The 15,222-nt window shown below is 41.3% G+C and overlaps 1 protein-coding gene across 4 annotated transcripts in view; it reads right to left on the minus strand.

Annotated features, from left to right (window-relative positions):
- Positions 1-633: 633 nt before the first annotated feature.
- pcloa (piccolo presynaptic cytomatrix protein a) overlaps positions 634-15,222 on the minus strand; it is a 100,082-nt gene continuing 85,493 nt past the window's right edge. For 3 of the 4 annotated variants that reach the window (XM_034163433.1, XM_034163431.1, XM_034163430.1), the window contains 5 exons: positions 10,420-10,561; positions 9,329-9,390; positions 4,438-4,572; positions 2,907-3,052; positions 634-2,151 (listed from right to left, as the gene is read on the minus strand). In XM_034163433.1, coding sequence (XP_034019324.1) covers positions 2,008-2,151; positions 2,907-3,052; positions 4,438-4,572; positions 9,329-9,390; positions 10,420-10,561 — 629 coding nt within the window. In that variant the 3' untranslated portion in view covers positions 634-2,007. Of the gene's footprint in view, positions 2,152-2,906; positions 3,053-4,437; positions 4,573-9,328; positions 9,391-10,419; positions 10,562-14,460; positions 14,990-15,222 lie in introns of those variants that run through there. The other variant, XM_034163432.1, reaches the window with a different exon arrangement.

Below are 15,222 nucleotides of genomic sequence, written 5' to 3' on the forward strand. Positions count from 1 at the left end.
TTGAGAAACAGTTATTAAAGTTTGTAACCACAACCAATCAGGTAATGCAGCCTTAAAATTTAAAAAAGAAAAAAAAAAGGGGGGGGGGGGGGCTAGAACAGATAGCAGATAGTGTGTTTTCTTGGACTAGTTGGATTTAAAGCTGCGTTCAGGTGACAGGCTTCAACCACAACAAAATAATGCAGAAGACTCAAAGTGGTTCCGTCGTATTGTGGATGTGGCGACACGCGGTGCCAGTGTGTACTCCCAGATGTTAAATCCAAGTAGATGCCATGAATAATAATACTAATAATACACTATTATTGTCCTTGGAGCAATAACATGCACTGCTATGCTAGGCTAGGCTACGTAACAGTTTTCCCTCTAGCATCAACCATTTTCTGGTACTGGAGTAGCCATAGCACTGCTTCCCAGTGACAATGTAAACGCGAACAGCCACACTGACAATGTTGATGTGCAGCAGCACAGACGTCAAAATCAGAATTTACATCGCAAGCACGACCGCTATCCAAAGTCTGCCACTTTTTGTAAATCTTGGGACTTTGAAGTTGTAAAACAAGTTGACCCCTTTAAACAAAGTACCAGAAACAAAAGTCACATAAAGTGTCTCTTAATGTTGTGTTTCCTATTTTGGATATACACCAACCAGGCTAGCTCATTTTTTTTAGCAGGATTACAACATCAATTTCACATTCAGAGCAGGAAAGTGCAAATTACCACAAACGTGTGCACTGGTGATAACTCTTCTCTTAAATCTCACATTCTCAGATTGATTTTCCAAGAATTACCAATTTTCTGGATGTGGAGCATATATCGCTATTTAAACTAGATGCTGTGACTCAGCACGGCGCGTTTGACTACTGTGTTTAGCATTAGCATATGTTGTCATGCTAATCATAGTTGATAATGTTAAAATATAGTTAGTTTCAACTGCTCATCATTAACTGCGGTGAGCATCAAGTGCTAACCACGAGCTAACCACACACTAACTGCAGTTAGCGGGGGCCACATAAGATAACTGTGGTTAGCATCTTTCTGTTGATATCTGCTGCTATAAACTATATGTCCCACTTCTAGAAATGTGGTAAGTCCTAGAAAACCTTCATCTCCACCATTGTAAGGGGCACCACTGACAAATAAAACTTTATATTTCCATATATGTTTCAATTCATTTCCACTTATGACACTTCTCTATGTACAAAGTGGACTTTAGAGGTGACAGTTGATTGTGAAAAACATGTGACATAACATACCAGACAGACTCATGTGCACAATATATAGTGTCCAATTTGATCTAGTGAGCTCTTATCAAACAATAATCCATTATTTGATCGAACTGGGTTTGCACTTCGGAGATAAAACATGCGCAAACGATGAGGCGTTTGTGTTGATAACCCCCCCACCAAAACGTGCTTAATGAAGGATTTTTGTCAAATATTTTAAACATTAATGTGAAGTAGCATGGTAGAAAATATAATTAGTTTAGATAGATTTCATTTTTAGCACTTAAATAATTGAGAAGACAAATGATAGAACTCTATATGCTAATGTACAAAAATAATTAAAAGTCTGCCATATCTTATTAACAAAATCAAATCAATAAACCTCTGCGGACCAAAACAAAGCAATGAGAAGAGTCCAGTGTGGATAAAACATCTAAATAAATGAATTAATCAGTTTCTACAAGTGCATCTATTGTCTGGATCTATTAAAATTAAATTTTGTCATGTGTGTGTGTTTTAAAATGTAGAATACCTGGTTGATATCATGGTTCCTGTCTGATTTCAGGACCGTCGTTTTTCTTGTCATATGTCATGTAAACATGTCGTTATTTCTTGTAAACGTGTAACTGCCGTCTTCAAAAAAAAAAAACATCATTTATGTTTTCTGCCACAACTTAAAGAGTTTATTTCTCCCTCTGCTTCCAACTCGGTCTTTGCCCCTCACTTGAAGAGTGTATCCTGTTGAACCTAAGCCGCGATGTGCCGCGTCATGCGCTGTCTCCTTTTACGAGTGGATCTGGGCTGTGCTAGCAAGCAGCTTGTGCCAGCTAACCACTCGCTTTCGGAGGTCCACTTTATCCAGCCACACGTAGGCCTCTCCGATCAGCGTCTTCTTCATGAACTTGCCCCCATTGGACACTAGGAACAGCTTTGAAAGGAAAAGACCAGAAACCACAATGTGTCAGAAGTTTGAATTTTTTAAATCCCTCACAGAAAGCATTCTGGGAATTCCCAGATTTCTGGATGTGAAGTGTATCACTGGACAATGCTTTGCTATCAAAGCGTGTATAACTATTGAGGGGCCGTATTCAAGAAAAAGGTAGCTACGACTGGTGTTAGCATATGCAGTCAAGCCTAACAGGTTAGCATTAGCATAAACTGTCACACTAACTAGTAGTTAGCAGCAATGGCTGATGGTGAACAGCTGACTGTTAGTTTGTGTTATCTTTTATGTTAATGCTAACTGCTCACGGCTAACTGCATATGTTAATGCTAGCCATGGTTAGCATTTTCTTCAATATGGTCTGTCAACAATCAAGCACACCATGTTAAAGTAATGTGGCCAGCAGGTGGAGCGTGCAGTGAGTGAACCTCACTCCCTGATACCAAAGTCCGGTCTAGCAAGTGACGCTATAGCGTCACGGTTAGAACACCTGCCTTCCATGCCGCTGACTGTGAGTTTGAGTCCAGTGAGGGACGCAACGCAATGCAGGCTCCAGTAATGTAAGAACATGTGGTGTAAATAGAAATTTCTCCCAAATTACTGAGCAGGTGTTTTCTGGCGTTTCATTTTCTTCATCGGAAATTCCGAGTTCTTATTTCTCTCAAATGCACAACGAGTGTGTGTGTGGGGTTTTTGTTTGTTTGTTTGTTTATTTATTTTTTGCAACCGTGTAGAATCACCTGCAGGGCGTGTCCAGTGGGGTTCATACAGAAGCGGAAGGTTTCATTAAAAGATGGTTCGCGGTCATGACGACACACTCTGGTCTTCTTCTTGATGATCCTTTTCTGGGTGGCGATGTTTACCACGTAGAGCTTCACATATAGGTCTGTAGACACACGTACAGGTTTCCATCAAAGTTTTCCAAGGACCCCCCCCCCCGCCCAATGCAAACACTTTTAAATCACAACAAGCTTTATTTAAAGGAAATTTTAACCAATTTTCTCAAACAACCTTGGAACCTATTCTCCTTTGGTGCCTGTCGAGATTACAGATGTGAACTGCAGATCTTTTATTTATTCATTTTACATATCAAGAACTTAACCAAAGTCATGTCCATGAAAGATGCAGAAGAAAAAGAAAACCCCGATCAAACAGACTTAATGTAGAAATGGTCTGGCCACGTTAGCCACATGAGTCATCGATAAACACTCTGTGCCGTACAGCAGCTACATGCTGACGGGAATGAAGACGCTTTGTGTGCAGATCCCATCTGGATGGAAATGCTAATCAAATAAGTGGCAGGCAGCTCGGGTATTAGGAGGTAAATATGTAGACAGAAGGTGAGTAAGACAACAGGCAGCGTGTTATAAGCACAGCTAAACGTCACATTTCTAAGTGCAGACTTCAGACACTTGTTTAAGCTTTGGGTTCATACAGAATGCATCTAAAATCTGCCATATATCTACATTTTATTAAATATATATCATCACATAATGAGGTAAGTATGAGAGACGGAGGATACGCAAGAAGACCAGAGGTTGTTAGCTGGTCAATGGTGAAGCGTGAGTCACAACTCCAACTTGTGTGCATGACACAAACCTCTATATGCTACGTTCATTTCCGCACGTGTGGCGTGGAAATACAGATGGTGCCTAATGGAGCAACTGATTAAGTAGTCATCGACTTGATCCATTTTCTATTCTTTTTCTTTATTCATGCTTTGATCTTGACGAGTCAAAGCCTTGGATAGGGCACTGGTAGAGTCAAAGCCTTGGCCTTGGGGTGGGGTGGGGAGGTGCATCAAAGCCTTGGCCTTGAGAGGTCAAAGCCTTGGCATGGGCATTGGTGGAGTCAAAACCTTGGTCTGGGCCTTGGCCTTGAGGGTCATGTCTTGACTAAACCATGGTACCTTACCTTCATTAGTCCTAGTGATATAGCACGATCATTAAAAGTGTTGTCTTGCCCTAGGTGAACTGGTAGATGGTCAATTTGGCACTTTGTGTGGATTAAAACCCAAATGGGATTGTTTGTATTTGAGGAACGCCCCAACCTCCATATTATTTTTTTAGGTATATTAATTTCAACTTGAAGGCCAACCTTTTCAACATCTTCAGGGAAGACTGCTTGCACTTTTCCGGATAATCTGGCATAACCTCACTGGCCAAAGCAAAAGTTAATAAATTCAGAACCTGCTGTGCTTCAGTGAGCCGGCATGCCCTGCTCGGTATGCGGAAATGGTTTGTGTGTGTGTATTTGCCGTCATGTTCATACCAGGCAGGTGGTCTGGAGTCTTGAACTTGTAAGTGATGTTGCGACACTGAAGAATCTCAAGGACCAGGTGCTCACCCTCTGTCTTCATGTCCTTCTTCAGCGCTATCTTTATTTCCCCCATCACCTGGGATTTACCTTCACACACAAACCAACAACAAGCTGCATGTGTGAGTGATTGAAATTGACGCCTACTGCTTCCAGTCTTCCGAATGACATGACTGCCCTCTGCTGGGGGTTTAAAAAAATGCATTTTTATCATCTGTGATATCAACAGGATTTATTTGTTTGACAAGGATGGAAAACTGCTACAGAAAGCTCTGCCTGGGCTTCAGTTACCTTGGTAACTGAAAGGAAGTGAGAGTTTTGTCAGATGTGTCTGCACTGACCACCGCGGATGGAACACAAACAAAACAGTGGGCAAGGTGAGAATGAATATGAATGAATTAATTCTCATGTAGATCAACTTTGATGTCGGCGTCTTAACGGCTGTCGCCTTTTGTCAGAGCATCCTGACTCACAGCTTCACAGGCGGAATAAAAGAGTGAAGAAACTCAGCAACGCCATCGTGATGGAAATGACCTCGAAAGTGAAAACAGGTGGACAGAAGATGTGGTGACTCATGCAAACATTTGCACTATTAGATTAGAGAAAGTCAAACACTGTACAGTACGCATATGCTAACAAGACGCTATGACGGCTTCAAAAAGAATAGGAAAGTACACCTACTCAGCCTTGAAGAAGTTCTACTGTGGGCATCTCATACTATGTTAGTAAAAATGGAATTAATCACTTATTTTTTTGTGAATGTCTGCCTGGTGTGTGCAGTAGTTTGAAAGCAGGAGTGACACCATCAGTGCCAACAGCTTTGTGATTTATCCTCAGAATATTAAAGAGACAGAATATGAAAAGATAACAAGAATGTTTTGAGAGTAGGACAACAATTTTGAGCATTAACACCCCGACTTATTACTGCATTTTCCAGATTGTAAGCCACACGTAAAAAAGAAGCCTTTTTAAGAAGAAAAAGCCATATATACAGTGGCTTGCAAAAGTATTCAGCCCCTTGGTATTTCATGCATTTTAATTTGTTTATGGCGTTTCAAATACATAAAGTAAATCAGGCTTCTCAATATAAAAATTTCTAAAATTATCTTCCTTAGACTCAAACTGAAAACAAATCTCTACAACTTGATATAAATTAATTAAAAATCTAAAAGCCAAGATGATGGGTTGCATATGTAATCAGCCCCTTTGGTATACCTGTAAATAATTTAATTGCCAGTTTTCTTCAGACACGTCAGGGGATGGATACATTAACTTTTCAAGTCACTGAATATGTCTTGAACTTTATTTACATCAGTTATGAAGAAATACCCTAACCCTAACATTCAGAGGCTTGCTGATTTTCACAGATCCGGCAACTTGCTTCTGACGGATTGTTTGTTGCTGTGACGCCACTCTGAACTTCACACGGCTGTATACGCTTCTTTTATTTCTGCTTAGCACTCTTCTGGTTATTAATTGTATTTGCTCTGAACGTTATTTAACAACAGTCCTGTTGTGAATCGCTAGCAGTTAGCATTCGCTAGCGGTTAGCTTTCGCTAGCTAGGTCGACCCCTCCCCTCTCCGTTGTTACTTTTTATAGCTGTTTCTTTTCTACCCGTTTAATACTTCTGTTCGTTTTTCAGTTGAACTTCTGTGAATTTTAAGTAATTATTTTACTCCTGTGTAAAATCTTAGGAGCAGCTAGCTTTTTCGCTAGCGGTTAGCTTGCGTTAGCTATTTCGGACCCCCGTCATCATTTTTTCATTTCATTTTTTTACACTCCTGTTAGTTAATTAACTGTTTATTGTATTTTATAGCTGCTGCTTTTTTTTTACCTGTTTAATACTTATGTTAGTTTTTCAGTGTAACTGCTGTGAATTTTAATAAATTTATTTGCATCTGTGTGAGCCTTAGGAGTAGTTAGCTTATCCATTATTAGCGCGTGTTTGCTTGGCTACATTCTTGAATTTCTTAGTGCACAAAGTACACTACTAATTCTACTTTACACTGTCCGTAAATCCTGCGTGATGTTGGAAGATAGGGTGGCTCTCTTAGAGAGTCGTGTCCATAAGTTAGAGCAGCTTCTTAGTGCAGTGGAGTTAGATGTTACGGGCACTCCAGATGAGGTTAGTGTTGGGCCGGCTAGTGAGCCCATTAGCATCAGCTTAGAAACGCTGGCTGTGGAGGACGGCTTTCCGACTGTGGCTAGGCAGAGGAAGCCCTGTAGGGCTTGGTGCCTGGTTGTGGCACCCCGATCACACTTGCCAGTGCGAACTGTGAATCGGTTCTCCCCCTTGGATTTGCCAGATGTGAATTCTCTGAGCCCACAAGTGACTTCCACGCCTGTCTCCAGGCCGAAACACCGGACTTTAGTGATAGGGGATTGTATCACCCGCAAATTCAGGTTACAGACGCCGGCTGACATTAAATGTATTCCTGGGGCCAGAGCTCCCGACACTGCATCTCATCTTAGGGTGCTGACGCTGCAGAAGGGAAGACAGACGAAGGAACATGACATGAGATATAGTCACATAGTCAATGATATCAGGATGAACCACTCAGAGGTCACAAAAATGGACATAGAGAGGATTTGTGACCTTGCCAGAAAGCTGTGTCGGCATCAATTAATAGTCTCTGGTTCCCTCCCCTCCCGGGGTACTGATGAGGTGTTTAGCAGGCTGACATCATTAAATGGGTGGCTGTCGCAGTTTTGTAGACAGCAAGGCTTTAGCTTTATTGATAACTGGCCTTCGTTCTGGGGCCGCCGTGGCTTGCTGATGCCGGACGGCCTCCACCCTACTGGGGAAGGCGCCGCCATCTTGTCTGTGAACATAGATAGAGCTCTACAGGGAGGGTAACATTAGGAATCTACAGCAGGCCACGGAGCAGGTGATTAGAGACCCTGCAAGGCTTATGACAAATGTGGGTGTGGAATCCATTAGCTTAGTGGGGAATTTAGTGCAGAAAATCCGCTATGGTGATAGTGCAGTTTATTTGTCAGGGAGGGAATTTCAACAAGTTGAGGCTGCAGCCTGCTTCCATAGTTGTGTCCATAAAAATCATAGAGGGATATGCTTTCCAAACTTAATACCCATTACTATATTGGATGATGATGAAATTGAGGATGGCCCAGTGGTTGTTCCAGCAATAGCAAAGATTTCGTGTCTGCTACCTACAACATGCGTGGAATGTTTTAAACCTAAACCTACTTCTAGGCATCTTATATATGCTACTCTGGAACCGCCCCTAAACCCATATGGCTAGCATACTGGTGCAGTTTTGTATGCACCAGTATGCGGCCTCAACTTTACCTAAATTCTTGGTCTTTTAGTGAAGTTTAGGGCTAGTGGCCGGCGATCAACTTAGTATTTCTCTTTTTCTTGTTGTTTAATGCTGGCAAATGATACAGTTTTGTCTTTCTGATGCCTGATTCTGTTTTTTCTCTCTTTAAGGGGCAGCTCCATGCAGAGATGGGAGTTGTATTTGTGTTGGCGATCCTCCTGTCCTGTGTGCCAATAGCATTTCTTGTATATTCGTCCGTGAATTGTTCCGTGAATTGTTCTGTAATTTATGTTTGTAGCATGGCCCAAGAAGAGGGTCACCCCTTTGAGTCTGGTCTGCTTGAGGTTTCCTCCTCAGAGGGAGTTTTTCCTTACCACTGTTGCTCTGGGGGTTGGTAAGGTTAGACCTTACCTGTGTGAAGCGCTTTGAGGCAACTCTGTTGTAGATTGGCGCTATATAAATGAAAATAAATTGAAATTGAAAATACAAACAATATGGCACTCTATGGTAAATCTTTGTTGAGTAGACGGTTCTCAAAACTGAGTGACTGTGCAAGAAGGAGAACATTGAGGAAAGGCATCAAGACACCCCGACACCCCAGAAAAAGTTTTAGGCTTCTGTGGCTGTGATTGAAGAAATTGTGTACAGTACAAATTCTGCACTTTGTATCTCCAGTTATACAACTGACAATAAAACTAATTATTTTCAGGTATTATACCAAAGGGGCCCATTACTTATGCAACCCATCATCTTGGCTTTTATCTTTTTAATTAATTTATATCAAGTTATAGAGATTTACTTTCAGTTTGAGTTTAAGGAAGATAATTTTAGAAATTTTTATATTGAGAAGCCTGGTTTACTTGTTGTAATTGAAATGTCATAAACAAATTAAAATGTGTGAAATACCAAGGGGCTGAATACTTTTGCAAGCCACTGTAAGTTGCACCTTTTTTCTGTGGTCTGAACTCTTTAATTTGGCATTTTTGTGCTTTGTTGCAGTGTAATTTTTATTATTGCCATTCATTCCTCTATTATTGAAGTTTATTTTGTTTAGTGCTTTGATTCCTGGGAAAGTTCCATATAAATGGTTATTATATTTACTATTAATAATAAACTTGGCATTGAACAGCACTATTTGATTGTAATACTCTGTATTGACAATACAATGTGACAGAAGCCTCCAGTAAAATGTCAGACCACATGGTCAATAACTAACTAAAAAAAAACAAAAAAAACTAATGTACATACAGATACCGGCATGGTGGCTTAGTGGTTAGCACTGTTGTCTCACAGCGTGTTTGCATGCGTTCCCTCCAGGTACTCCAGCTTCCTCCCACTTCCAAAGACATGCATGTTAGGTGAATTGGTGAATCTAAATTGACCGTAGGTGTAAATTAGTTTGTCTGTCTATATGTGACCCTGCCATAGACTGGGGTTCTGTCCAGGGTGTACCCCACCTTGTGCCCTATGACTGCTAGCTTAGGCTCCACTCCCTGTGACTCTTGATTAGAGTAAGTACAGAAAATGAAAAAAAAATGAATGTACATACAGATGACTACTCACCCTCAGTGTCATTGAGTCCCATTGATGATTTTGTCACATCTGTGCCGTTTGGGATCTTTCCACTGAAAAGACACACCATGTGAGAAATTACCAAAGTGCACAACAGTTTAATGTGATGTGAATCTTCTACTTTGACTTTGGAGATGGTCCTGGATGAAGTTCAGAGCAATGTTTTTACTCCACTCAAACAGGACTGTTCAGTTCAACAAAAGGACATGATTTTAATGTTGCCCTGGAAAGTTCAGGTCAAGTCACCACCAACAAGGTCACTGACAGCACTCCTTAATGTGCCTTGGGATGGGTTGAAAGGAAACCATCTATCCTCTTCACCCAAAATATCCAAAGCACCGCCCCTTCTCATTTGGGGCTAGCTGCTGAGGATTTACACAAGGTATTTCTCCTTCCAAAGAGGTCTAAGCACTTACTGTGTATCTTATTTTGTGATTCTCTGGAGGACACCGGGTTTCTCCAAACGTACCAACAAAATAAGATGGGTACACGTCCAACACAAACATTAAACACTAAGAATAGCAGTGTTATTAATGTTGTCCATTGCAGTGAGGAGGACTTGGCTCCTCAAGGACTTATGGACCCTCTTGGTGGAGAGTTGACCTGAATGGTTCTCCAGGACAACAATAAATCATTATTGAAGTCAACAAGTTTATAAATGGCAAATGGTAAATGGACTGCATTTATATAGCACTTTTCCATCTGCATCAGACGCTCAAAGCCCTTTACAATAATGCCTCACATTCACCTCAATGTCACGGCTGCCATACAAGGCGCTCACTACACACCGGGAGCAACTAGGGGATTAAGGACCTTACCCAAGGGCCCTCAGTGATTTTCTGGTCAGGCTGGGATTTGAACCGAGGATCCTCTGGTCTCAAGCCCAACGCTTAACCACTAGACCATCACCTCCCCCCTATAATTCTGAAGTGAGCCTCCCAAGTAAATTACTTTAGACCACTCAGATGAATGGCAAACATCTCAAACACAAACAAGAGGCTCACTAGCTTTCAAATAACCGTCTAGAAAAATTGTTTTTCGTCAAAGAAATTAAAAGGAAAAAAAAAAACAAGCTGACTCACAATCGGGGCACCTGGAAGATGGCACTGTCCACCTCGTTTGTCTCCCCTTCTTCATCCAATAAGCTGTACGCGCTGCCACTCAACCCGCTGTCCAACGAGGCTGCTGTCACCGGGGCGTCGCTGGATCTGTAGCTCGACCGAGCTACACAGAGAGATGACCGTCCCATCACAACAACCAGACACAAAAAACTGCACCGCCACAAGACCCGAGACGCTACGTCCAAGAAGATTTGGCTTATACAAAAAATCCAATTAAATTAACTGTTGTTATGGTCGAAAGCACAGACAACTGGCTTGGAATGAATAGCACACGAACGCTGCAGCATGTGGACAAACGGTGTTACATTCTATCTCAGACAAAGACTCACATAAAGCACCGACACAAAACAGACAAATTCAGAGAAATATCACATTTACATAAAAGCAAGACCAAACAAGAGGCACGTAGACCTGATTGGCATTGTTAGTCGTGTGTTTGAAAGAATTTCCAGCAATCTACCATCTGTAGTTTATTTTTACTTAAAATTTACTTTCATGTGGGAAAGAATGGGGAAAAAAAATACTCGTGAGGCATATAATTATTTGTTTTTTTTAAAGAAATGTCTTTTTAAGTGCTTGACATTTGTTCAAAAGAAAATGATGCCATTGCTTGAAATTGCTGTTCAGCAATAAAAAGCACTGATAAAAATGGACAAATAAGAAATATTGCATGTATGTTTGTGTAAAAGTAAGATCACAACCTCAGCATGTTGTCCATAACGACAATGTTAGTCATATTTGAAATGATTTCCAGCAATCTACCATTTTTATTTTAGTTTAGTTTATGTTTGATATAGTTTCATTCCTGCATGGGTTTATTACATTTTAAATGTAAAAAAAAAACTAATCATAAACTACAAATTGTTTGATCATTTTACATAAATGCATATTTGTGTTCAAAAGTTAAACATTTCTCAAAAAAAAATTACACCATTGCTTGAAATGACTGATTTAGCAATATTAAGCAGTGGCACAAAACAGATAAATAAATACAGAGAAATATCACTTCATGTATGTTTATGTAAAAGTAGGACTACAAAAGTGGCATGTAGACTTTAATGATGTTGTTTGTCACATTTGAAATGATTTCCATTTGCATTTTAGTTGAGTTTAAATTTAATGTCATTCATGGACAGGTTTGTGCATTTTTAAATACTCAATTTATTCATAGGGCACAAACGCTTTATGTCAATTTTAGGGCAAATTTGTGTTCAAAAGTTTAAAAATTTTTTGAAAAAAATTACGCAATTGCTTGACATTCCTGCTCAGTATGGTTAAAATCCCATATAAAAGTCACACTGGAGTATAAATCGTACCTTTTTTCTATATTAACTCTTTAAAAAAAAATTTTTTGGTGCATTATAGTGTATTTCTTTATTATTGGCATTTATTCTTTTATTATTAGAGTTTATGTTTATTCCTTTGATTCTTTGTTGTTTATTGTTTTGATTCTAATTATTATTAACGAATGTGTGATTTGTCGATACATACGGTGCACTGGAGTATAAGTCGTAGAGCCTCCAAAGCCCGCAAAAAAAAAAAAAAAAGCTGCGGCTTATACTCCAAAAAAAAAAAAAAACGGTATACATTTGTATAAAAGACCAAAAAAATACGGAATGTAGACCCTGATGACATTCTTAGTCATGTGTTTGAAAGTGCATATTTAAAGCCTCTACCCTCTGCATTTTACATTAGTTTAACCAAGGATTAGTTTAAATTTTGCTTAGTTCACGCCAGGAGGGGCTGCTGCGCTTTAAAATGCTAAAATAATTCTATTTATAAGGTGCACAATTTGGATAATCTTGGAAAGAAAGTGTTTGAATGTGGTGCAAAAACAGGATCCATGCCACACCTTTTTTCTCTCGTGCCACTCAATACAACTAAACGATGGCTCACGCTCACGCTCACTAACGCCTGTTTGACCAATCAGTGCCGAAGCGGAAGCTGTACAGTGTTAGCACGGCGGATGATGATCTAGTTTTTCCCGTACGAGTGGCTGGTGTTTGTGGCCGTTCGAGGTGCATGGATCTGTGGTGAATGCAGCTTTCTTTTCCTGTCTTCCTAATGTAGCTGTGTGGGACTCCTCTCACTGTTCCTGCAGGTGTGCGTTAGTAGTACTGCATCCTCTCTTTCTCTCACTCTCTCTTTCTCTCCTTCCTCCATCCGTGCTTCAGTCACACGGCAGAGAGGAGCCTCGTGGGTGAACGCTCACCTCCGGTGGTCTGCGGCTTCTCCTCTGACACAGCTTTCCTGAGGGTCAGGTGTCTGCTGTCTGCTCGGTTCCCTTTGGCCGACGTGAGCGGTGGCAGGGCAGGCAGCCAATCGGACTGGGCCCTCTGAATGGTGAGCACGCCTACTACGCTGTGCCTCTGGTGCCTCAGTGACAGACGGCCTCTGTGGCCTGGAGGCGTGCGTTTTTTGCAGGTTGCAGGTCGGATGTCCGGGCAGGTGGGTGGTTCGGGGAGGGGGGTCAAGTCAGGAAACATGGGGTCGAGGTTCGAGACGGAAGGAGGGAGGGGCACGATGGAGATTCAGAAAGCGGCATATCCTCACCATTGTAACCAGGTTGACAGTCACATGCAGCCACAGTGTGCACGGCACATGTGGCGCTCCTGCATGTCACTAAAAGGGCGGCGTGTGCAGCGTCTTCTGAGGTGCATTATGGGTCCAGTAGTTGTGACAACAAAAAGTGGGATACTGGACGGCATGCACAGCCATCTGAGTGGATGGGCTTCAGAAAGGCTGGTTGTTGTCGATTAACAAAATGGAAATAAAACAAAAAACAGTAAAAAAATAAAAAAGAGAAGGTAACAAAAATTTGGGGAGGGGAGGGAGGGAGAACGACTTTCTTCTGTTTCATGACTTTATTCGATTATTCGGAAATGTTTAGCCGGTGGGACAGAAAACCTTAATCTGAGAAACTCGTATTCTGGCACGACGTTATGAGAGGTGGCGACCTCAGGAAGCGCCGGCAACAATCTGCAGTTGCCTGCAGGTTCATCTTCTCAATTCCTACCAGACGAGCACTCAGAGTGCACACACCTCAGGCCGAGCAATTCTGGAACTTTGGATTCGAATTGCAAAAGCAGTAACATCCAAATCGGACAATACAAAGATTAGAATTCACCTCTCCAGCCGCCTGTGCGTGGTTTCATCTATGTTACGCCATATCTCAGGAGCTTCACGTTGTACAATCTTAATTTTGGTGTCAACTTAATTGCAAAATAGCAGTTGTAGGTTTTGCTAAAAATAAAAAGTTCCCTTCCTGCTCAGACCCCAAATCAATTCACTGTATCCCACTTATCGTTGAGTCTAGAGAGCAGAATCTTTTGGTCTAAATTATTCATGGACCTCATGTTTATCTGTGATCCAATTAAATCCAATGAAGCATTTTTTTCCCCCCTGATAATGGTCAGAAATTACTGTTTTCATCTTTGATGTGATTAAAAGGAAAAAAAACCCTGAACACACCTGGAATCACCTGTTTTTATCCCAATTAAATCACCATCTCCTCCACTGGTGAGCGTATAGTAGAAGGTTTTTATTATTTATTTATTGACTTTGGTACTCCAATTTTCCTGAAAATGGCCAAAAATTCATGTTTGGGCCTCTAACCTCAATCAAATCACTGTATCTCATTAATCACTGAGCGTAGATTGCAGGGTTTTGTTTTTTTTTTTAAATACACTAACATTATTTTTTCATGAAAACAGCCACAAAGTTTGACCTTTGATCCACATTAAATGACTTGCTGCTATATTTCGATAACAGATCAGCATTCTTCTGCTGCTGAAGACATAAAAACAAAAAAAAAAAATAAATCTGTTGAAAACCAGTCTTTTATCTTATGGTGACGCACCAAAGAAAGGAACTGGTTGTTCTCTATTCAGAAGAAATTGACACCAAAATCAAGACGTTGCAACTAAAACAATGTGCTTGTGCAGCTTGATTTATTGTGCAAATAACTTGTTTAACTTGTTTAATGGCCAGAGTTGCATTTATTTTGTTTTAAAGTGGGTGTAGCTTGCCTTTAATTAGAAGTGCAACCATTATACCTCTGAGATCTTTTGACGGCGGGTCAAAGACAATGCGCTACAGTACAGGTGATGCGCCGGCTCTACACATACAGAACAGAAGTAGTGAGGCGTTGGGGAGAAGCCCGGAGGACGTAAGGCTGAGGGGAAAAAATCCAACCACACAAAGGAAATTAAAGGAACAAAAGCAATAACTGAACAGAAGGTTGAAGATGAGTGTGGGGAGGCCATGCTGCGTGGGCTTTATTTGCGTCTTGGTTTACTTGGCTGGAGGCATGGCGGCGGTGGCTGTGGGGCGTCGCCCGTTGCTATGGCAGCGCCTCCGCCACTTGCGGAGCTGCTGTCCTGGTGCTGCTGATGGTGTGACCGTGCGGTGCATTTGCTGGTGCGTGAGGCGCCATGTGAACGTGAGTGTCCATGGCTGTGGCCCTCGGACGAGGAAGGCTCCGCTGTGCCGGGGCTACTGTGAGATTTCTCGATAGTGGACACCTGCGTTTCTAAAACAACCAGATTTACCAAATTACCATAACAAGCTGTCATTGGGTGAACTCAGAGGAAGTCAGTGCTGTGCAAACATGAACAGCCGCCTGGAAAGATACTTCATCCAGCCGGCAAAGCAGTAACTGCTTCGTTACGAACTTTTAGCATAGTTTGACAAATTTCATTTTTAATTCAGGGAACCGTTTAAAGCCTTCCACAGCCATGTTGCCCTCTGTGTTAGGAGAAAGAC

The sequence above is a fragment of the Thalassophryne amazonica genome, chromosome 22, assembly GCF_902500255.1.
Source record: "Thalassophryne amazonica chromosome 22, fThaAma1.1, whole genome shotgun sequence".
Classification (NCBI taxonomy): Eukaryota; Metazoa; Chordata; class Actinopteri; order Batrachoidiformes; family Batrachoididae; genus Thalassophryne; species Thalassophryne amazonica.